Here is a 19,902-nt window from a genome sequence, read left to right on the forward strand (position 1 = left end):
ATCACTGAACTATTTATATACAAATTCTCCCTGCCCCACCCACAGACACACGTGTGCTCTCCCTGCTCCGCCACAGAGGCATCTGACCACTTTACTGCCCATACATGGGTGTGAACATCCCGGCACCACCCACACATGCACAGGAATTATCTCTGCACCACACTGCCATTTTTGGAGAGGATGGGGGAGGGGACAGCCCGTGATTTCCTTGGTCTTGGGAATTCTAGATGATGAGTTCTCTCTCCCAGGCACAACAGCTCCTGCTCTGAGGTCACTTAGAAAGGCCACAGTTAACAGAAAGCAAGGCCCTGAACCCAAATTCTGAAACTTACATTTTAACTTTGCCTGAGGACTCTAACATATTAAAGGCTATATACACTAAGTGCTTAATAAATGTTGGTCGAATTTGTTGAATGAAAATAATGATCATCTAATTGGTTTGTTCTGTCAGGAACTGTCTGTGAAACTTAGAATCCAGACAAGATAAGAAGATATGAGCAAGAAAGAAGGAAGGAAATGTTTGTAAAGACCCTACTATGTGCTAAGCACTTGAGAAATATTATACAAAAATCTCATTTGGTCTTCCACCAATCCTGGGAGATCAATGCCGCTATTAATCCCATATATAGTTGAAGAAAGTGAGGCAGCTAGATGCCAAATGACTTGCCAGGAGTTATGTACCTACTAAGTGCATGAGGTCACATTTGAACTCTGCACTCCATACACCGCGGCACCCTTTAGCTGCTAGGACAGCTCCCTCTGTATCACACATGTCACTTACGGATGATAAGGCATGCTTCAGACCCACGATCTGTGCAGAAGGTGATGAGGAAGACTCGTGCTCCATGATCTGCTTCAGTTTCTCCCTCTCATTTGATATGGTATTGAAAGCTGACTTTAAGGTGAAGTAAACTAGGTTTAAAGAAAAAAAAGGAAGAGTTTTTTTAAAAATTGAGAGTAACCCCCAACCAAAAATTAAACTCGAAATACAAAAATTAAAAGGAGAAATCAATAAAATTGAAAGTAAAAAAACTATTGAATTAATAAATAAAACCAAGAGTTGGTTTTATGAAAAAGCCAATAAAATAGATAAACCTTTGGTAAATTTGATCAAAAAAAAGAAAGAGGAAAATCAAATTGATAGTCTTACAAATGAAAAGGGGGATCTTTCCACCAATGAAGAGGAAATTAGAGAAATAATAAGGAGTTACTTTGCCCAACTTTATGCCAATAAATTTGATAACTTAAGTGAAATGGATGACTTCCTCCAAAAATATAGGCTCCCTAGATTAACAGAGGAGGAGATAAATTGCTTAAATAGTCCCATTTCAGAAAAAGAAATAGAACAAGCTATTAATCAACTCCCCAGGAAAAAATCCCCAGGGCCAGATGGATTCACATGTGAATTCTACCAAACATTTAAAGAACAATTAGCCCCAATGTTATATAAATTATTTGAAAAAATAGGGGATGAAGGAGTCCTACCAAATTCCTTTTATGACACAGACATGGTACTGATACCTAAACCTGGTAGATCGAAAACTGAGAAAGAAAATTATAGACCAATCTCCTTAATGAATATTGATGCTAAAATCTTAAATAAGATATTAGCAAAAAGACTTCAGAAAATCATCTCCAAGATAATACACTATGATCAAGTAGGATTTATTCCAGGAATGCAGGGCTGGTTTAATATTAGGAAAACTATTAATATAATTGACCATATTAATAATCAAATTAATAAGAACCATATGATCATCTCAATAGATGCAGAAAAAGCATTTGACAAAATCCAACATCCATTCCTACTAAAAACTCTTGAGAGTATAGGAATAAATGGATTATTCCTTAGAATAATCAGGAGTATATATTTAAGACCGTCAGTAAGCATAATATGCAATAGAAATAAACTGCAACCTTTCCCAGTAAGATCAGGAGTGAAACAAGGTTGCCCAATATCACCATTACTATTCAATATAGTACTAGAAACGCTAGCCTCGGCAATAAGAGCCGAGAAAGAGATTCAAGGAATTAGAGTAGGAAATGAGGAAATTAAACTATCACTTTTTGCAGATGACATGATGGTATACTTAGAGAACCCCAAAGACTCTGCTAAAAAGCTACTAGAAATAATTCAAAATTTCAGCAAAGTGGCAGGATACAAAATAAATCCACATAAATCCTCGGCATTTTTATATATCACTAACAAAATGCAACAGCAAGAGATACAAAGAGAAATTCCATTCCAAACAAATGTTGATAGTATAAAATATTTGGGAATCCATCTACCAAAGAAAAGTCAGGAATTATATGAGAAAAATTACAAAACACTTGCCACAAAAATAAAATCAGATTTAAATAATTGGAAAGACATTCAGTGCTCTTGGATAGGCCGAGCGAATATAATAAAGATGACAATACTCCCCAAACTAATCTATTTATTTAGTGCTATACCAATCAGACTCCCAAGAAACTATTTTAATGACCTAGAAAAAATAACAACAAAATTCATATGGAAGAATAAAAGGTCAAGAATTGCAAGGGAACTAATGAAAAAAAACTCAGAGGAAGGTGGTCTAAGTGTACCTGATCTAAAGCTATATTATATAGCAGCAGTCACCAAAACCATTTGGTATTGGCTAAGAAATAGACCGGTAGATCAGTGGAACAGATTAGATACAAAGGACAAAAAAGGATACATCTATAGCAATCTAATCTTTGACAAACCCAAAGATTCCAACATTAGGGATAAAAATTTATTATTCGGAAAAAACTGTTGGGAAAACTGGAAATTAGTATGGCAGAAATTAGATATGGATCCACACTTAACACCATATACCAAGATAAGATCAAAATGGGTCCATGATTTAGGCATAAAGAGGGAGATAATAAATAGATTAGAGGAACAGAGGATAATCTACCTCTCAGACTTGTGGAGGAGGAAGGAATTTATGACCAGAGGAGAACTAGAGATCATTATTGATCACAAAATAGAAGATTTTGATTACATCAAACTAAAAAGTTTCTGTACAAATAATACTAATGTAAACAAGATTAGAAGGGAAGTAACAAATTGGGAAAATATTTTTAAAAACAAAGGTTCTGACAAAGGTCTCATTTCCAAAATATATAGAGAACTGACCATAATTTATAAGAAACCAAACCATTCTCCAATTGATAAATGGTCAAAGGATATGAACAGACAATTCTCAGAGGAAGAAATTGAAACTATATCCACTCACATGAAAGAGTGTTCCAAATCACTACTGATCAGAGAAATGCAAATTAAGACCACTCTGAGATACCACTACACACCTGTCAGATTGGCTAAGATGACAGGAACAAATAATGACAAATGTTGGAGGGGATGTGGGGAAATTGGGACACTAATACATTGCTGGTGGAGTTGTGAAAGAATCCAGCCATTCTGGAGAGCAATCTGGAATTATGCCCAAAAAGTTATCAAACTGTGCATACCCTTTGACCCAGCAGTGCTACTACTGGGATTATATCCCAAAGAAATACTAAAGAGCAGAAAGAGACATATATGTGCCAAAATGTTTGTGGCAGCTCTTTTTGTTGTAGCTAGAAACTGGAAGATGAATGGATGTCCATCAGTTGGAGAATGGTTGGGTAAATTGTGGTATATGAAAGTTATGGAATATTATTGCTCAGTAAGAAATGACCAGCAGGAGGAATACAGAGAGGGTTGGAGAGACTTAAATCAACTGATGCTGAGTGAAATGAGCAGAACCAGAAGATCACTGTACACTTCAACAACAATACTGTATGAGGATGTATTCTGATGGAAGTGGAAATCTTCAACATAAAGAAGATCCAACTCACTTCCAGTTGATCAATGATGGACAGAGGTAGCTACACCCAGAGAAGAAACACTGGGAGGGGAATGTAAATTGTTAGCACTAATATCTGTCTGCCCAGGTTGCATGTACCTTCGGATTCTAATGTTTATTGTGCAACAAGAAAATGATATTCACACACATGTATTGTACTTAGACTATATTGTAACACATGTAAAATGTATGGTATTGCCTGTCGTCGGGGGGAGGGAATAAGGGAGGGGGGGTAATTTGTAAAAATGAATACAAGGGATAATATTATAAAATATATATATATATATATAATAAAAAAAAATTAAAAAAAAAAAAATTGAGAGTAAATAAAATAAGTTACTATTACAACAGTCAATCGATAAACACTTATTAAGCACCTACTATGTGCCAGACACTACGCTAAGAGCTAGGGATATTAAAAGAGGCAAAAGACAATCCCCGAGCTTACAATCTCATGGGTAACAGGATCAGAGAAATTAGCCTTTTTTAAGGGGGAAGATTTAGAAAAGAAAAAGTGTTACATCTGTGAGTGTTACATAAAGCACAAATACACACTCAAATTCATATTCATACATGGGATAACTCCTTATCCCATAATAACACAGTGTCACATGCTATGAAAGCTGCTCCCGAACACTGAGTCAGACTGGGCTGACACTGTGCCAGAACAACCCATTTTAGGAACCAAAAAGGCCCAAGGCAATATCTGGGCTTTTAGACCACTTTTGCACACACACACACACACACACAACACACAGACTGAATATTGTGAGTCTAATGATCATAAGCTAATGTGACTAAACTTTTCAAGTTTCAATTTAAGTTATTTATTGCAAATGTCCCTCCCTCCCAATTGGGAGTGGGAGTTGGGACGGACGAAATCCCTTCCCAACAAATAAAAAAGAAGGCAAGGTCATTGAAACATTGAAAAGCAAGGAACACCTGAGAACTGGAAAGTGACGGCATGCATAGTAATTGGAGAATGACCAAACAAGCTGAGGCATATAGTTGTTGCAGAACGATTGCATCATGGGAAATGAAAGGGATGGTTTCAGAAAAACCTGGGGAGTCTTATGTGAACTGATGCAAGGTGAAATGAGCAGAACCATTAAGAACATTGTACAGAAGAACAGCAATGTTAGAAGGATGATCCTCTGGAAAAGACTTGGCTGCTCTGATCCACTCCGCCATAACTCCAAAGGACTTATGATGAAAAACGCTATCCATCTCAGAGAGAAAACTATCAACGGGTGTAGAGTGGAGCAGACTTTTTGTTTAGGTTTCTTGCCTTTTTTTTGGTAATGTGGTTAACACGTAAATGTGCTTTGTATGACTTCACACATATAATGGAGTATCATATCGCTTGCCTTGAGTAGAAGAGGGGAGGAGAGAGCAACGGAATTGGAAACTCAAAATTTTAAAAGGAACATTAAAAATAAATAATTGAAAAAGAAAAAAAAAGCAATACACAGAATAAAACAAAGAGAAAACCAAAAGGAAAGACAAATAAGCAGGAACACTTTGAAGTCATTATACACTTATGTAAGGTATTGCCTTGCTTGCTAAAAGTGGCCAGAAACAATTGTATAAGAGGGGGGAAAACCTCATAAAATCAGCTTATGAAGAAAGAGTCTCTCACATAAAATATTGAGCAGAGATCCAGACTGTTCTGAGGAGCAGACACAGAACTGCCCTTTGGGGGACTGTAATATACTGGGAGGGCCTGTCTGAAGTCAGCAGAATGACAGAAGGTAATTCAGGCTGCAGGGCATTATCACTGATTTTCTATGGCTGCTTGTTACTTGGGACTATTTTTTCTTTAAGAGATTTAACATTTACAATCGAAACTGCAAATCGAATGATTGTTTGGGGACTATGAGATTATTATTAAGGGACAGTGGAGTCCATATTTTTCAGGAGGCTGTCACATGAGTCTTTAGAAGATAAAGGCAGAGAGAAGAAGCAAGCACAGAAGGGGTCATAAGAAGCCATGGCAGGTCAATCAAACAGCTGGTTCCAGCTGAGAACACGGATTCTTCAGCTGCTTGGATGGGAGCCTGCTGATTGGAAGAAAGGGAATGTTCTGCAGACTGGCCAGCAGAAAGGCTCATTTAGCTACTGTGCTGATGGGAGGAGAGCTCAGTCTTGCTGCTGCACATGCAGAACTTTCTATATTCACTGTTCTGGAGAGCCGTCTGTATCATGAGAAAGGGGGAAAAAACGCAGACAGTTCCTCATTGCTTAAGAGAGAAAAGGGGGGGGCAGAGAGAAACAGGCTTTGCAATTTTTTTATTATAAACTGGGCTTATTGGCAAAGAGGCTTGAGCTGGCTTTGCTTTTCAGAAGAGAAAGCAGAATCCCAGTTGAATGAAAAGCTGGCTGGGCAGTTGTCCGAACTGTCCAGAGAGTCACCTTAAAGAGGTGACTGAAAAGAATTACTTCCCACTAAATAAATGCAATGTTTAGGTGGGTCTCTATACATTTAGAAAAATAGCTACACATACATATACATACACATATATTTTCATATATATATATATATATATATATATATATATATATGAAGAGAGAGAGAAACATTTATAGGTTATTATTTGAGAAACTCAAAATTTTAAAAGGCACATCAAAAATAAATAATTGAAAAAGGGGGGGGGGAAAGCAAGGCACAGAACAAAACAAAAGGAAAGACAAACAAGCAGAAACTCTTTGAAAGTTGAATTCCTTATACACTTATGTAAGGTACTGCCCCTTTCATATGAGAAGAGCTTGTCTGCTAAAAGTGGCCAAAAACAATTGTGTAAGAGGGGGGAAAAAACCTTACAAAACCAGCTTATGAAGAAAGAGTCTCTCACATAAAATATTGAGCAGAGATCCAGGCTGTTCTGAGGAGCAGACACAGAACTGCCCTTTGGGGGACTGTAATATACTGGGAGGGTATATTATATGTATGTATTTGCATTGTTAAAAGAGTGTAACATTTTCTTAGTGCCCTATTAAATGTGGCTGTGAATTTAAAAGGCTGTCACTGATCTATTGGTAGAAAGCAGAAGAGAATAAATTTTGCCCATCGTGAGACAGGAGAGGACCAAGAGGAGCATTTATCAGAGAAGCAGCTTTGTCAGGTCCAGATTTTCCTTGAAGGGGTCAAGGACATCAAGGCCTGTAATCCAGAGTTGTGAAATACTTCTAGTGTGCAGGTTACCTCATTCATGTGCCTCCCAGCTAAGTGTCAGTAAATATGTGTTCTCTCTCTTTCATGGATATTCCATACATTGTATACATATATAATATGATTCAGGTTTAATGATGGATTGTACTTTTTCCTATGTTATAGAAAATTTCTGCTATAGAAACTTATAGAATTTGTTTATACCTCCTCTTGCCTTCTAATGAGTAAATAACATCATCAGTAGTGCTCTTGCCTTAATGTTTAATAAATGTTTTATGATTAAGAGTCACTGGTATCACTTTGATTTTGTACAAATGGAAGTACACCAATGGGGGTTTAGGACCTATAATAGCAACTGGTATAAAATTTTTTCTTCTACATTAGGGTTATCTTAGACTCTAAGAGTATGGTTGAAGAATAGCAATGTGGCCACCACCAGTCTCCAACCTTGGGGGGAAATCCCAGAACTGATGGTGTGAAGTAAATTGTTCATGAAACAGCACAAAGAGAGGAAAATACAAATGACATGTCAGACACCGCTTCTGCAGACCCCGCTGCCCAAGTGGATGGGCCACATCCACATCATACCTAAAAGGAAAAATCAAAGTATCTGTAATAGAAATGTGCAGGGTCACATACAATCCTCTTTCTGTTCCACTTTGCCCAGGGAATTGTTCATCTTAAGTTCTGAATTTTTAAAAAGTCACAACAACAACAACAACAAAAACTTCAATTTAAGTGATAATAATAATTTAGAGAATAAAATCCTGAACCAGGACAGTGACAATAATAATACTAAAAACAATTAGCATTTATGTAGTACTTTCAAAGTCTGCAGAGTTCTTTACAATCACAACTTTGGGAGATAGATGTTATCCTTTTTATCCCCATTTTACAGAGAGCTAAAGGGCACAGAGCTGAGTGTCTGAGATGATATTTGATCTCAGGTCCGGCGTTCTAGTATCTGGCTAGTTGTTTTAGAGAAGGCACAAGGTCAAAGACGTTGTGGAGGTAGAAGGGATAAATCTGTGTTTGTGGACATTGTTTTTATGTCCAAAGTAATAGGAAACAGCAGCTTCCAGACACTTCAAGAACACTCTTTCTTTCTCCATGGACATTTCTGATTATTTGCAAAATGATTTCTTAGCTGTTTGTTTGTTCCTAGCAAGCTTTTTTTAAATAGAAAAAAAGATTAAAAGGTCCAAGTGATAGTATATCTTCATATCCCTGGCAAGAGAGCCAGACAGTCACCGTCTCTGTCTTAGCAGCAATTATCACCCAAATGGGGAACCAAACCTCCTGCAGCAATAGCTTTTTAGTCAACTCCAAATGCCAGAAACAAGACTTTTCCCTTCATCACAATCGAATTCTTTGGGGAATATTTGAAGTTCTATCCAATTAAGGAAACAATTATTAAGTGTACGCAACATGCACGGTATGCTAAAGAATGATTTGGACCGTTTTTTTTTTTTGTTGTTTTGTTTTGTTTTTGTTTTTTGTTTTTGAAATGTTTTGGTCTGTTTGCTTATTTTCTAGCATTCACAAAAGATGAGAATAAATCCTTCCAGATCTTGATTTTCTCATTTTAAAATCTCACTGGCTCCCAAGATGATATGGTATGGTGGGAAAAGCACACGCTCTGGAGGCAGAGGGTTCAAAACCCAGCCCTGCCACCTGCATAGATCCAGGGCGAATCCCTTCTCTTGTCTGCGCCTCAGTCAAATGAAGGGAGTCGGACAGCTCCGATCCCAAGATACACCTATGATGGGTGATGTCTTTGGGCCATATATATTACTACTCAGGAAATTGACAGAACTGGACAGATGACCTCCAAAGTCCCTTCCAGGTCTAAATGACATAGTCTTTGGCTTCATTTGGAATGACAACAAGTGTTCAGAATCTCTTTTTAAAAAACCTTTCAAGGAAGAACCTCAACATTCTCCTTCATCTAAAAATGAAAAAAACAGGGGGCAGCTAGGTGGCGCAGTGGACAGAGCACCAGCGCTGGAGTCAGGAGGACCTGAGTTCAAATCTGGCCTCAGACACTTAACACTTCCTAGCTGTGTGACCCTGGGCAAGTCACTTAACTCCAGCCTCAGGGGGAAAAAATAAATAAAATAAAAATGAAAAAAAAATTATTATTAATATCATGTTATTAAAATAATAAATAAATAAACTGATTCTAGAACAGCCTTACTCATTACTCAACCACCTCGACATAGTTTGCCAAATGGATTCAGGGCTACTACCTATGACAGGCAAATATGGCCTCACATCTATTCCTGCCATAGCTCTGAGTAACTTTTCCAGCACCAGCTGTCAGGGCGGAGGCGGGCAGGACCTCCCTCTGCCAACAGCCACTAAAGCGCTAGTACTGCATCTGACATAGTTTGCCAATTGAAAAAATAGCTTCGCTATTTCACATCATGTACAGGAATACCCATTTAACAGCCACATACTTAAAAATGGGTAGGCCAAAATTTTTTTTACTAGGATGACATCATTCTGAAATGTGCAAATAGAATTGGACTTACAGTCAGAAAATGTGTGTTTAATTCCTACATCAGATACTTACTTAAAACAATTTTTTTCAATCCACTTTTATTAGGCACCTACTGTGTACAAAGTACTTCCAGTACGGGTTTAAATAGAAAAGGGTCAGATCTAAACTCTTTTATTTGCTATTTCAAGCTCTTCATAAGCCGGTCCCTTCCTCCCTTGGCAGCCGCTCATTCTCTATGTTCCTGCAACTCTCGACAACTCAGCAAGTCCGAAATTGTCTTTCCCCTAGAGCCTCCAGCTCCGACCACCTTCCTGTAACTATGGAGAGCAAGCCCCCCACCCCCACCCCAGGCTCCAGCTTAGGACCCTCGCTGTCTCTGAGTGTTCTCAGTGTTGAGCTGGGGCCAAAGTTTACAAACTTCACCTTTGCAGCATCTCTCAAATACAGCCCCCTGCCCGGGCCCGGCATCTCACACCAGGACTAAGGCAATGGCTTCTGGGATCTGCCCACCTTCAGCTCAGGCAGAGCAGACCACTCTTGTCCACTATCTCCACCCCCACTCACTCCTCAACCCCATGGCTATTTCTCACCTCCAGGATAAAACACAAAATCCCTGGGTATTAAAAGTGCCACTTAGTCTAGTTCTAGTTTCTTATTTTTCATTTTCTTGTACTTTTAATTTTTCTTATTTTCTTATACTTCACACCCACGCCCTGCCTGGAACACAGGACTCAAATACACTTTTCAAAATAGTCACATAGGTCTCCCGGCTATTCTTCAAACGAAACCCTTCATCTCCAGCCTCCAGGAGTTTCCTCTGGGTGTCCCCCACACCTGCCATGCTCTCCCCCCTCATGCTTGCCTGCTAGCTTCCCTCACTCGTTCTGAGTCCCAGCTGGACCCCACTTGCTCCAGGCAGCTTTTCCCAAGCCCTCTCCCTTCCCCTGCCTTCTCTCTGGTTTATCTCCTGGCTAGAGCTTGTTTGTATAGAGTCTGCCTGTTGTCTCCCCCATTCGACTGCGAGTTCCATGAGATCAAGAGCTGATTTCTGCCTTTCTTTGCATCTCCGGCACTTAGAATGTCTGACACATAGAAGGTGCTTAATAAATGTTTACTGATTGACTGCTGTAGTAGGTGCTTAATAAATGCTTACTTTCTGATTGAATATCCTGAAATATCTTAAACACTGGCTCTCTCAATTCCAAGCCTTTGTAGTGATCACTCTTACCTCCACTGGCTCCCTTCCCTGGCCTCCTTCAATAACCAGTTCAAATCAGATTCACTGCGGGATTACCTCAGCTGCTTATTGTGAGACCCCAGAGTCACTTAACCTCAACCATTCTGAGTTTCCATCTGTAAAATGGAAATAATAAGAGCATCTACTGCCCAGGGTTGCTGTGGGAATCGAATGACCAGGGAATGAGATGCTTTGTGGCAACCAAAGAGTTAAATCAATGTAAACTATAGTTATAATATGGCTAATGAGTATTCTTAGGCTATTCAGCCACAAGCCGAAGGTCAAAGGATGAATGTCAGCCTGAGCAAGAGGGGGGCAGGAGTTGGAGAAGGGGAGGTGAGTGCCCGTGGAGGAGTTCACAGGTGAGGAGGCTCATGGGAAGGCGAGGAAAGCAGGAGGGCGGAGCCCAGGCTCAAAGGAGGCACGGACTGATGGATTTTTCAGACTCTTCACTGATGCCGTCCCACAGCGAAACCTAGAGCTGCCATTCTTCACCTGCCCCCAGTTTTTTGTTTTTGTTTTTTTTAATGTAACTGCATTTCAAAATTATTAGTCACTTTTGTAATCTTATTTTATTTGATGCCTTTAAAAGCATGATTCTGGGAACGGGCCCACAGACTTTCCCAGAATGCTGGGCTGCAGAGAAGATTAGGAAGCTTTTCTCTAGAGGTGGCCCCCAGCCCTTTGGGCGGCTTCTCCCGGGAGCACTTATGGGAGGCCGTGAAGGAAGTCCGGGATAGGTCAGTGTGGAGGGACTGGGTCTCGAAGGGGTCCCAGGGAGGAGCTATTAGTCATGGGAAAATCACAAACACTCACACACTACACTTAGACACAGCCACACGTACAGTCACACACTCACACTCACACACAACATTCATACTCATACACACAAACGATCACGATGGGCCTGGAAAGGGCCCCCCAGTCATCCAGCCCAGCCAGACAAAGTGGGCCCAGAAGAATTCAGGGCTGTCTGGGCAAGAGGTTCTGGTTCTCCTCCGGTTCCAGTTCTGCTTCCACCAGCTGTGAAACCTCAGATGCCTCATTTCAGAGCTCCTGGGTCGGGAAGCCCTAGCTCAACGCCTCCCTGAGCTCTGTTACTTTGAGCAAATAACTTAACTCGGGCTTCCTCGTGCACAAAATGGGGATCCCAATAACACTGCCCTCTCAGGGTCCTTGCGGGGGACAGATGAAATGACGTCAAGCACTTTGCAGAGAGGGGACGCTGGTACAATTTTGTCCCGAAGGTCGAGATTTATGAGCCAGGAAGCTGCCGAGGTCTCTCCCCTTCTCCTCGAAGCCTTCTGTGAGGCGGATTCTTCCTGGACTTCTGCATAACTGCAAGGCAGCCTCGCCCAGGGAACCGAGTCCCACTCGGCTCTTTCTTATGGACCTAGGTGGCTTCCCCTTCACTTCCCCCTCAGGGCTCAGTTTCCTCATCTGTACCATGCACACGTGGAGCCAGATGCCTCTGAGGCTGCATTCAGTCTAGGATCCGTCAGAAATGAGGATTGCCCAGAGGACACTGAGAAGAGCATGATGGGCTTCAACGGCCCATTACAGAAAAGCGGAATAAAGAGCTTCCCCTGAGCAATGCTGAACACTCGCTTTTTCGTGTATATATTTGTTTGCTTCTTGTCTCCCCCATTAGACCGTGAGCTCTTTGAGGGCAGCAGTGGTCTTTTGCCTTCTGTGTCTCTAGAGCTTAGTACAATACCTGGCACACAACAGACATTTAATAAATGTTCACTAATTGAATGTATAAGGATGACCAATGGGCAGCCAGGTTCTTTTTGGGGATCTATCTGTGAGAGGAAAAGGGAACTCAAGGAAGGTCTCGCTCTATTGGCGCACGCTTATGGAAAGGGAAGGGCAGGAGGGGAGGGCCACCAGATCTGAGTCTAGAAGGAGGACACATCAAGATGCAGAGCCACTGAACTACAGAGTATACGCTTAAAATGGCACCAAAGACTTGGGCTTGACCTGGAGAACAGGGCCAAGCTTTAACTAGTCTGTTTCAAAGAGCTGGTGGAGGCGGCAGGAGTTTGGGGTGAGGGGAGAAGACAGAGAAGGGCAGGAAGTCCAAGCTCCACCACGGACACAGACAGAGGAGCAGGGTGGCCAGTCACTCACTCTCTCGTGCTCAGAAGATGCCCAGGGATGGCTGGGCAGGGCCGGGCCGAGGACGGCCAGCAGTCCGGTCCCCCACACGCCATACTGAGAAACGCCTTAAGCAATGTTCCATATCGAGGGGAACAAACGGCGTCCTTACCTTTGTGTGCAATGTGACACAGGTCTTCCTGCATTTTGGAAAACTCTGATGAGGTCTCGGAGCCATCAGAGTAATTTTTGTCTTCTCCAAAATCCAGTGTTGATAAATTCGGATTGGACGCGTGGAGCCTGATCGGGCCCGAATAAGGCTTGGGGACCTGGGGCGACAGCAACAGAGCAGGTTTCTGAAGGGGCGGAGCGGGGAGAGCTCTCCCGTCCCCCACCTTCTTCCCTTCCCCCTCTCCCCCAAGCCACCTGCCAGAGTTGAGGTTCGGGCCCCAGACAGATGGCACTGTCTTCTCCGGCCCCAGAGGAGCCCCCAAAGCTCCCCAAACCTGAGTTCTGAGAACCAGCTCGTCCCCAAGAGCTTCCACTGAAGTGCAGATGGGCAAGAAGCCACGTTCGCTTCAGGAAAACTTCAAAGGGAAGCTTGGCGTTCTGCTGCCTCAGTTGTCCCAATGTGTGAGTGAGGAAGGCAAGTGCTCTAGCTAGAGTCAGTGGTTCAAATCCCACCTCAGATGTCAGCCGGCTGTGTGGCCTGGGCTGGGTATTAAGTGCTTCTGAATCTCAGTTTCCCCATGAGAAAAACAGGGCCCAACTGAGCCCCTAGCTCATAGGGTGGTCAGAAAACTAGGCGTGTAGATTATTCAACGCTCATCATTGCAAGGGACCATCTACAGATCCAGCTGCAGATTGTCCCTTCCCTTTTTGGAGAGAATTTATTTCTAGGAGACGGTTATTTGTCCCTGAACATCCTTCAGTGCCTTTAAGCAAATGGGGATGGAGAAGCTGCAGTCAGCATCCTAGGGGCAATACCCACATTGCTGGGTCCCCCGGTTCTTTGGGGAGACAGCTTTATGCAAGGATCAGGGCACAGGACTCGGGATCGTGAGGACCCGGATTCAGATCCCGGTCTCAAACACCGACTAGCTGCGGGAAATTGGACGTCAGCTCACGCCTTACGCCTCAATCCCCTTACCTGTAAACAAGGAAGGTCTACCTGGGAGTCTTGGCTTTAAAGGTTGCCTTATGCCATCCAAGCAGCTTGCCTCACCTCAGGACCCCTCGCATTTCCTGGCCCTCGGCAGTATTTACTGCGCCTGAGAGCAAGGCCCGGGGCCCAGGCCGCTGCTTTGGTCTAGTGGCTATCCCTGTTTAATATGGAGGGCTGGGCCAGAAGAGTGACCCTGGACTCCTGCCCAGCAACTTCTGAAGGCACGGGGGGAGGCAGCGTGTGAGCAAAAGGGACACGAGGAGCCAGACGAGCCTTTGCCCCGAGCAGCTCGAGGCCTCTCAGATTCTGGGCAGAGCCAGCAGAATCTGAGGCAGCGGGGAAGGGCCACCATCAGCCACAGCCCAACTCAGGCAGGGAAGGAGCGCTCAGAAGAGTCAGAGAGAAGGGGGAGCCTCTGGAACCGCTGTCTGCCGCCATTTTCTAACATCAGTGGAGTGACCCACCGTGCCAGTGGAGCGATCAAAGGCCACCTTCCCTGCCCAAGCAGGAGCTTGCTCTCAGCTCTCCATCCCTTAGGTCAATCCCTCCAGCCTCCATTATCTGCCTGGGACATTTGGGGAGCGAGTCAGTAACTCGGTCCCCTGGGGTCGGCCCGATGGCCACGGGGGCGCCGGGTACTCCTGTTCTGCCCCTAAGTGCGCATCTCTTCCAGAAGTGTCCTCTGCCGCAAAGGGCAGAGAAGTAGCCAAAGTGGGGCAAGCGTCCCGGGGGCTCAGGTTACCTGCAGCATTCCTTTGGCCTCCTTGCTAATAGCTCTCGCCCGCCACCGTCTGTGGGGCCTTTTTTCCTTTTTGGGACTTTCAAAAGCGCCACCCTTCAGCACAAAAGAGGAAAGAGAGGAAAGGGCATGAGGCTCCACAGAACGTATCCATGGGCCAGCAGAGCAGCACCAAGCCCCATCCGCAGCAGCCGGCGGGCCACGGTGACCGACTGGCAGCCCCCCGGGCCCGGAGGAGGAAAGGCGGGCGAGCCCGGGGGATCCCACTGACCTGAAGGGCGTTTATCGCTGGGGCCGAGTAAGTCCTGTGAAGGACCTCCATGCTCTGGAGGAGCTGACTCATCTCCACCAGGTAGGTGTGACAGTGGGCCAGGTCTGGAGGAACAGGAACACAAGTGAAGGGAAGTGCAATCACAGGAAGGGACGGTAGAGACAATCTTGTCCAAATCCTCATTTTACAAAAGTGGAAATGGGACAAAGGGCAGAGCCAGGACCTGAACCTGCTCCTCTGACTGAGCAGATTGGGATATGTGAACAACGGGAATCTTGCCGTGCTGAAACAATGGATGAGTAGAATTTGGCAAAATGTTTAGCATGAAGAAGAAAGAACCTACAAAATGGCGTCCGCAATGAGTAAAATGAGGGCAACAAAGACAACACTACGTGGGAGTTGACCTCTGATGAATTGTAATGACTGATCTCAGCCCCGGGGAGCAGACAGTGAAACAGCTTTCTCTCCTCTCGGTAGAGAGGTGGTGGACAAGGGGGCAAAAAATGGTATACTCTGTCAGATGTTTGTGTGGCTGACACACAACATAACCTTTTCCTTGTCCCAAGATCTCCTAGGAAATGTTTGTGAAGTTTAAAGAAAAAAAAAAAAAAAAGAATATGAAATCTTATACCATATTTTTAATTTCCTTATCATAAATTAAATAATAAAAAAAAAAAAGTCTCCATTAACAAGTGCACATGTATCTTCCTATAAGGTCAATAAGATCCAATCTCCCCACGCCAATGCTGTGTCAGAGCATCTCTCTGAGGCTTTCCATGTTTTGTGGGACCCATTTTCAGGCCAGCTCCTAGTTCAGGAATGAACTTCCCGGGAACGGCTGTCACAATCTGATACCTGCTTGCATCACCTGGGAAGGCTGCAAGGTCACAAAGAAGGCATTAACCTTTGCCCCACATGGCCAACATCAAAATATGGTGACGTTTGATCTCTGTCTAGAATGAAGCAGGAGGCTTTTCCTTCTGGAGATCCAGACTTTCACGTAAAAGTGCTGTCTGCAGATTTGCCTAAAACAGATTTCCCTGAGCTAACTCCCTGAGCAACAACTGGCTCCCACATTTACATTCTCTGCGAATCCTTCCGTCATTATCAGTTCATTGCTCTGATAGCCTGTGTTTTGATTCTGGAAATCATACCATGGACTCTGGAAAGGCCTCCGTGGCAAAGGCAGCTTTCCAGGGTCAAAGGTGAGGCAGCCTGGGAGGACAAAGCTCACATGGCCAAAAGGGAAGGGAGGTGGTCACAGAGGTGTTTATGGAAGAGAGAAGATTACCTGTCAAGTTTCAACAGACACCTCTTGTTAGCTAAAAACCCTTCGCTCCTGGGAGGAAAAACAAGGCAGGGCAAAGGGCATTGCACTGAGGGCCAGAGGACGTGGGTTAGAAGGCCGGCTCAGCTAATCTGAGGCTAAGAAGCCAAGGAGACAGCGATGCTCATGTTTACTCAATAGACAATCTGCAGGAGGCCCAAACCATACATCGGAAGCCATGGACGCTAACCTCCAAAGGGGGAAACTGAAGCCCCCAGAGAAAAAATGGCTCCATTATTAGTATAATCCAGCTCACTTGGACAAAAATGTTTGTAGCAGCTCTTTTTGTGGTTAAAAAAGAACCAGAAAACGAGTAGATAGATGCCCATCAACTGGGAAATGGCTGAACAAGTTGTGGTACATAGAGATAATGAAATATTATTGTTCTTTTTTTTTCCTATTTTTTTAATTAACACTTTTTATTTTCATAACATATGCATGGATAATTTTAAATATTGACCCTTGCAAAACCTTGTGTCCAAATTTTTTCCCTCCCTTCTCCTCACCCCTTCCCCTAGATGGCAATCCAATATATGCTAAGCAAAGACTTCTATACCTATTTCCACAGTTATCATGTTCCACAAGAAAAATCAGATCAAAAAGAAAAAAAATGAGAAAGCAAACAACAAGAATGAAAATGCTATGTTGTGGTCCACACTCAGTTCCCACAGTCCTCTCTGGGTGTAGATGACTCTCTCCATCACAAGACCATTGGAACTGGCCACGTCCATCAGAACTGATCATTGTATAATCTTGTTGCCGTGTACAACGATCTCCTGGTCCTGCTCATTTCACTCAGCATCAGTTCCTGTCAGTCTCTCCAGGCCTTTCTGAAATCATCCTGCTGGTCATTTTTAATAGAACAGTAAGGAATATTATTGTTCTATTAAAAAATGACGAACAAGCTGATTATAGAAAGGCCCGGAAAGATTTATAAGAACGATTGCTGCGTGAAACAAGAACCAGGAACACATGATCCACAATAACAGCAAGAATATGCGATGATCAACTAGGAAATTCTTCTCAGCGGTTCAGTGATCCAAGGCAAGCCCAGTAGATTTTGGACAGAAAATGCCATCTGCAGCCAGAAAAAGAACTGAGGAGACTGAATGCAAATCCACACATGCTGGGTTCACTTCTTTTTTCTTTTTTTTCCTCTCTCCTAGTTTTTCCCTTTTGCTCTGATTTTTCTCTCCCAACATGACTCATGAAGCAATGTGAATTAAAAATAAATAACTTTTTAAAAAAGAAATGAGATCCAGACTCCAGAATCAAGGTATGACCCTCATTGTCAGATGTATGGCTTTAGCCATGCTGGAGAGGACAGTGTGGTGCAATGACCGGCAAGGCAGGCTCAGACTCAGAGGTTACCAGCAGGGCGACCATCAGAGTCTCAAAGAGTCTCCGTTTCTCTCTCTGTGGAGTGAAGTCCGTAGGACCCACAGGACTAGTGAGAGCTGGATGGGACAACACATGTTAGAGAACTTTGGCCTATTTCATGGCACTCTGCTAACATCAGTTGCTGCCATTATTATTGGTCCACTAGATGACCATGAACCACTCACTCCCTTCTGGACTTAATTTTCTCTTCTGAGAAAGCAGCGGGTTGGAGGAGGTGATTCCCAGGATCCCCCCTGCTCAGCATCTACCCTGCAGTGACCTCCCATCAATCGACTTCAGGAACAAAAGGTAAGGGGCAAAGTGGAGAGGGGACAAATACCTCCCTTTGAGGATGAACCCGGCCTGAGCTCTAGAGACTCTACCTTTGGAGCACTTTTCCATGTCTTCGCAAGACTGGGGCCAGATGGGGAACCTGACTTCTCCACAGCCGAACGACAAACTGCTCCCCGTCTGCAACGAGCTCTGCTTTGATATGCTGCCGCGCTGTTCCACAGACAACAAAGGGGGATGAGGAACACAAATATTTCCTGGCGATTTGGCCGAGGAGGCAAAGCAGCCTGGCCCGTGATGGGATGCCAGGGCCTGGTAGGGAGGCCCGGCAGACACCATCAGACCCGGAGCTACCATCCTTGACTTCCCCTCCTGCCAAAGTAACAAGGTCACAGACCCAGCCAACAGCGAAACATCATGTGGAATGGTTTTTTACAAATACCCATGGCTAGGTGACTTCATTCATTCATGGTTGGGGGAGAGCGAGGTCAAGCCAGATGAGGGACAGGGAGGACAGAAAAGACAGAGAGAGGAAAAGAAAGAAGGGAAAGAAAAGGGGAGATGGAAGAGAAGGGGAAGGGGAAGAGAAGGAAGATGGGAAGGAAAGAGAAGGGAAGATGGAGAGAGACACAGAGAAAGGAGAGAGAGAGAAGGACAGAGACACACAGAGAGGAAAGTAGAGCAGGAGGGAGAGAAGAAGAAGTAAAGAAAAAGAGAAACAGGAAAGGAGAAAGGGGAGGAAGAAGAGAGAAGAGAGGGAGGGAGAGATAGACACACACAAACACAGAGAAAGATAAACAGACAGACAGACAGACATAGATAGACAGATGGGGGGAGTGGAAAACATATTTTCGGGAGGGAAGTATACTCTTTTCTACATACTCTCACTGTACGACCTTTATTAAATTATCTGGTTACCCCAGTTGGAAGTGACTGCACAAACACAGTTAAATAATTAAGTATGATTAGAGCAGAAATAGTAACAGGGAAAGAAAGCTCATGAAAAGATCAATGGACTGAGTCACAGGGCTCAAGCCCCAGTTCTTCCAGTTAAGCAACTTAAGCCAGTTTTTGAAGCTCTCTGAACCTCAGTTTTCTCATCTGTAAAATGACCTGTTCCAGGGAGGTGTTATGCAGATGTGTGTGTGTGTGATTTTCCTTCTTAATTTTGCTGCAAAATTCCCAGTTTGAACTGACTGCACAAACACCGTTAAATAATTAAGTAGGATTAAAGCAGAAATACTAGCAAGGAAAGGAAGTCTCATTCATGCATTTGTGCATGGGAAACAGGTTCCGGTCTATCACAAAATCTTAGAATTGGACAGTTTGCGAAGGGGGCACCCACTTTAAGCTGAACAAGAATCCTTTCTCTAAATTATTCCATGAAGAGTCATCCAACCTTTGCTTAAAGACCTCGAATGAATGGAGACTCCTGCTTCCTAAGACACCCATTAATCTTTGGTCACAAGGAGCCCAAAGCAGCCTGCTTCCCCCACATCCCCGGCTACTCTCGAGCAGAACAAGTCCAACCCTGATTTCGCTCGGTGGCCTTCAAATGCTTGAAGATAGTTCTGCTGCCCCTGAGACTATTCTTCTCCTTCTGCAGTTCCTCAGATGATCTCCATGCACCATAATTCAAGGTTTTTCACTCTGTTGATTACCCTACTCCGGACACTCTCCAGCTTGTCAATATTCTCCCCAATAAGTGGTCCTCAGAAAGAAAGACTCCAAATGTGCTCAGCTCGGGACAGAGCAGGGCGGGACTATCACCTTGTCCTTGGCTGGACATCACTAACCCTTCGCCGCTACAGATCTCGGTGGTGAGGGTACAAGGAGACTCTTTTTCCTTCCTCCCTCCCTCTCTCC

At 43.6% G+C, this 19,902-nt stretch overlaps 1 protein-coding gene across 8 annotated transcripts in view; it reads right to left on the reverse strand.

Moving 5' to 3' along the window:
* The window catches only part of OSBPL3 (oxysterol binding protein like 3), a 138,617-nt gene that overhangs the window by 39,897 nt on the left and 78,818 nt on the right, over positions 1-19,902 (reverse strand). For 5 of the 8 annotated variants that reach the window (XM_074268698.1, XM_074268697.1, XM_074268696.1 and 2 more), the window contains 5 exons: positions 18,129-18,249; positions 15,039-15,142; positions 14,771-14,863; positions 13,036-13,192; positions 782-912 (listed from right to left, as the gene is read on the reverse strand). In XM_074268698.1, the coding sequence (XP_074124799.1) occupies positions 782-912; positions 13,036-13,192; positions 14,771-14,863; positions 15,039-15,142; positions 18,129-18,249 (606 nt within the window). The remainder of the gene's footprint in view (positions 1-781; positions 913-13,035; positions 13,193-14,770; positions 14,864-15,038; positions 15,143-18,128; positions 18,250-19,902) is intronic. The other 3 variants (XM_074268701.1, XM_074268699.1, XM_074268703.1) reach the window with 1 other exon arrangement.

This window comes from Sminthopsis crassicaudata, chromosome 5 (assembly GCF_048593235.1).
Source record: "Sminthopsis crassicaudata isolate SCR6 chromosome 5, ASM4859323v1, whole genome shotgun sequence".
NCBI classification, from domain to species: Eukaryota; Metazoa; Chordata; class Mammalia; order Dasyuromorphia; family Dasyuridae; genus Sminthopsis; species Sminthopsis crassicaudata.